Genomic DNA, 4712 nt, shown 5'->3' with positions numbered 1-4712 from the left:
CCAACATCATACAAACGCTTAGAATACAGAACACATGGCCAACATCATACAAACACTTAGAATACAGAACACATGGCCAACATCATACAAACACTTAGAATACAGAACACATGGCCAACATCATACAAACACTTAGAATACAGAACACATGGCCAACATCATACAAACACTTAGAATACAGAACACATGGCCAACATCATACAAACACTTAGAATACAGAACACATGGCCAACATCATACAAACACTTAGAATACAGAACACATGGCCAACATCATACAAACACTTAGAATACAGAACACATGGCCAACATCATACAAACACTTAGAATACAGAACACATGGCCAACATCATACAAACACTTAGAATACAGAACACATGGCCAACATCATACAAACACTTAGAATACAGAACACATGGCCAACATCATACAAACACTTAGAATACAGAACACATGGCCAACATCATACAAACACTTAGAATACAGAACACATGGCCAACATCATACAAACACTTATAATACAGAACACATGGCCAACATCATACAAACACTTAGAATACAGAACACATGGCCAACATCATACAAACACTTAGAATACAGAACACATGGCCAACATCATACAAACACTTAGAATACAGAACACATGGCCAACATCATACAAACACTTAGAATACAGAACACATGGCCAACATCATACAAACACTTAGAATACAGAACACATGGCCAACATCATACAAACACTTAGAATACAGAACACATGGCCAACATCATACAAACACTTAGAATACAGAACACATGGCCAACATCATACAAACACTTAGAATACAGAACACATGGCCAACATCATACAAACACTTAGAATACAGAACACATGGCCAACATCATACAAACACTTAGAATACAGAACACATGGCCAACATCATACAAACACTTAGAATACAGAACACATGGCCAACATCATACAAACGCTTAGAATACAGAACACATGGCCAACATCATACAAACACTTAGAATACAGAACACATGGCCAACATCATACAAACACTTAGAATACAGAACACATGGCCAACATCATACAAACACTTAGAATACAGAACACATGGCCAACATCATACAAACACTTAGAATACAGAACACATGGCCAACATCATACAAACACTTAGAATACAGAACACATGGCCAACATCATACAAACACTTAGAATACAGAACACATGGCCAACATCATACAAACACTTAGAATACAGAACACATGGCCAACATCATACAAACACTTAGAATACAGAACACATGGCCAACATCATACAAACACTTAGAATACAGAACACATGGCCAACATCATACAAACACTTAGAATACAGAACACATGACCAACATCATACAAACACTTAGAATACAGAACACACAAACAACATAATACAAACACTTAGAATACAGAACACATGGCCAACATAATACAAACACTTAGAATACAGAACACATGGCCAACATCATACAAACACTTAGAATACAGAACACATGGCCAACATCAAATCAAACACTTAGAATACAGAACACATGGCCAACATCATACAAACACTTAGAATACAGAACACATGGCCAACATCATACAAACACTTAGAATACAGAACACATGGCCAACATCATACAAACACTTAGAATACAGAACACATGGCCAACATCATACAAACACTTAGAATACAGAACACATGGCCAACATCAAATCAAATGTTATTTGCCACATGTGCCGAATACAACAGGTGTAGACATTACAGTGAAATGCTTACTGACAAGCCCTTAACCAACAATGCAGTTTTAAGAAAAATAATAGTTAAGTAAAAAATATATCAGTAAAAAAAAAAAAAAAAAAAAATGAAAGAGCAGCAGTAAAATAACAGTAGGGAGGCTATATACAGGGGGGTACCGGTACAGAGTCAATGGGAAATAACAGTAGGGAGGCTATATACAGGGGGGTACCGGTACAGAGTCAATGTGTAATAACAGTAGGGAGGCTATATACAGGGGGTACCGGTACAGAGTCAATGGGAAATAACAGTAGAGAGGCTATATACAGGGGTACCGGACAGAGTCAATGGGAAATAACAGTAGAGAGGCTATATACAGGGGGGTACCCGGTACAGAGTCAATGTGTAATAACAGTAGGGAGGCTATATACAGGGGGTACCGGTACAGAGTCAATGTGAAATAACAGTAGGGAGGCTATATACAGGGGGTACCGGTACAGAGTCAATGTGTAATAACAGTAGGGAGGCTATATACAGGGGGTACCGGTACAGAGTCAATGTGAAATAACAGTAGGGAGGCTATATACAGGGGGTACCGGTAGAGAGTCAATGTGTAATAACAGTAGGGAGGCTATATACAGGGGGGTACCGGTACAGAGTCAATGTGAAATAAAGTAGGGAGGCTATATACAGGGGGTACCGGTACAGAGTCAATGTGAAATAACAGTAGGGAGGCTATATACAGGGGGGTACCGGTACAGAGTCAATGGGAAATAACAGTAGGGAGGCTATATACAGAGGGGTACCGGTACAGAGTCAATGTGAAATAACAGTAGGGAGGCTATATACAGGGGGTACCGGTACAGAGTCAATGTGTAATAACAGTAGGGAGGCTATATACAGGGGGGGTACCGGTACAGAGTCAATGTGAAATAACAGTAGGGAGGCTATATATACAGGGGGTACCGGTACAGAGTCAATGTGTAATAACAGTAGGGAGGCTATATACAGGGGGGTACCGGTACAGAGTCAATGTGAAATAAAGTAGGGAGGCTATATACAGGGGGTACCGGTACAGAGTCAATGTGAAATAACAGTAGGGAGGCTATATACAGGGGGGTACCGGTACAGAGTCAATGGGAAATAACAGTAGAGAGGCTATATACAGGGGGTACCGGTACAGAGTCAATGTGCGGGGCGCAGGTTTGTCGACGTAAATGATGTAATATGTACATGTGAGTAGAGGTAAAGTGACTATGCATAAATAATTAACAGAGTAGCATCAGCGTAAAAAGATGGGGTGGGGGGGCAAATAGTCTGGGTAGCCATGATTAGCTATTCAGGAGTCTTATGGCTTGGGGGTAGAAGCTTGGTGGAGACCTACACGGTATAAATAGGGGGTGGAGACCTACACGGTATAAATAGGGGGTGGAGACCTACACGGTATAAATACGGCTCCGGTGCCACACAACGTCACCTGCCTACACCCCTTCACTACGGAGAGAATGTGGAACTTTACACGACTGACTCTCGCACTCCTCTGTGTTGCCGGTGAGTGTTGTTCAATTTTACTTAATTAGTTTCAAGTGGCAGTCAAATAGTTTTATTAAATAACATTAACTTCTAAGAGCAGTTTAGACAAACAGTCGATACTACCCCCGGACTGCCTCTGTTGGCGCCCGCGCAAATCTACGACTAGAGAAAAGATGCGCTATCTGTCGTTTAGATTAGAACGGCTGGAAATCAAATCTGATGTTAAATCATAATTAGTCTAAGGCTTGACATCTTTCTCCATTTTAGTTTTGGCACGAGGAGCGAGTCTCCCTGACGGCAGCATAGAGGTAAGCAGGCTAAACCGTTTCTTTTTTTGCTATGCGCATTCATAAAACCCTTTGTCCTATGTGCTGGATTAACAGTAGATAGTAATGTAGAACACTGGTATGGGTCTTACTCTGTAGAAGATTCAATTGTTCACCAAGTACACCTGTATGTATACAGTCACTTCCTGGTCAACAACTAGTTGACATGACAGTCAGGGGTGTATTCATTAGTCCGATTCTGTTGCAAAACGTTTTTCAACCAATGAGAATTTCTATTGGGCAAATTCCCTGTTTGTGTTGCGTTTGCTTCAATTTGTTTGCTTGAGTGAAACGTTTTGCAATAGAATCTGAGAAATGAATACACCCCAGGTGCACTGTGGAAGGGGTGGAAAACGTATGGCTTGTTCCCTGTTATCCATGTTCTCTTCATATGGTGTCATACTAGTACACTATATTACCAACACCTATTTATTTATTACATAACCTGGTTTTTGTCCAACAGCCCAACTGTTCCAAGTACAACCTGCCCATGTGCAACAAGCTATATGATCCAGTGTGTGGAACCGATGGCATCACCTACGGTAACGAATGCGAGCTGTGCTATGAAAACATGTAAGTAACCAACTAAAGCTTTCAACAACTTCTCTTGTTCTGTGCTTGTCTGTCTGTGCCTCTGTCTCGTTCTGTGTTTGTGCGTGTCTTTAATTCTGCTCCGTGTGTGTTCCCAGGGTGCATAATCGTCACGTTCACATCAGGAGTAACGGAGAGTGCTGAACCAGACGTGACCGTCCATTGTCTCAGCGACACACCAGGCCCTCAACATTACTTTGAACCATTTCCTGTTGCCTTGTCAAAACACTGACATGTTTTCTGCTGCCTTCTAAAAACCGGTCTCAAGTGCCTCAATAAACTTTGAACAATTTCTTCAATGCCTGTTTCCTTCTCCAACCCTTATTGGCTCCCTGTTTGTCATAGTCTTCTGTAGAGCACTTCACTACCTAGTCTTTAAGACTTGTGTAGTGTACTTCTTGGTGGTAAAATGGTCAACTTGTAAAATTGTATTTTAAATGGAATAGTCTTCATCGTGTGTGCTTTATTTCTCCACCTTTTATCTGTAATTAAAACTATTTTAGCAAAGTAAATTGTTTC

The 4712-nt window shown here is 40.7% G+C and overlaps 1 protein-coding gene across 1 annotated transcript; it reads left to right on the top strand.

The window, feature by feature from the left end:
- Window positions 1–3186: 3186 nt before the first annotated feature.
- On the top strand, window positions 3187–4492 carry LOC123485683 (trypsin inhibitor ClTI-1-like). The gene is made up of 4 exons (XM_045216785.1): window positions 3187–3294; window positions 3544–3584; window positions 4066–4175; window positions 4292–4492. The coding sequence occupies exons 1-4, from the start codon at window positions 3249–3251 to the stop codon at window positions 4335–4337; spliced, it is 243 nt and encodes an 80-aa protein (XP_045072720.1). The 5' UTR covers window positions 3187–3248; the 3' UTR covers window positions 4338–4492.
- Window positions 4493–4712: the final 220 nt, after the last annotated feature.

This window comes from Coregonus clupeaformis, unplaced genomic scaffold (assembly GCF_020615455.1).
Source record: "Coregonus clupeaformis isolate EN_2021a unplaced genomic scaffold, ASM2061545v1 scaf0799, whole genome shotgun sequence".
Classification (NCBI taxonomy): Eukaryota; Metazoa; Chordata; class Actinopteri; order Salmoniformes; family Salmonidae; genus Coregonus; species Coregonus clupeaformis.
Note: the sequence above shows the minus strand (reverse complement) of the source record. Positions and strands in the feature narration are given on the sequence as shown.

Excerpts from the sequence above, each read along its gene's own strand:
- LOC123485683 (XM_045216785.1), top strand. The coding sequence starts at position 3,249 with ATGTGGAACTTTACACGACTGACTCTCGCACTCCTCTGTGTTGCCG. Across the intron at positions 3,295-3,543 it reads CGCACTCCTCTGTGTTGCCG|TTTTGGCACGAGGAGCGAGT; the intron begins GTGAGTGTTGTT and ends TCTCCATTTTAG. Across the intron at positions 4,176-4,291 it reads GAGCTGTGCTATGAAAACAT|GGTGCATAATCGTCACGTTC; the intron begins GTAAGTAACCAA and ends GTGTGTTCCCAG.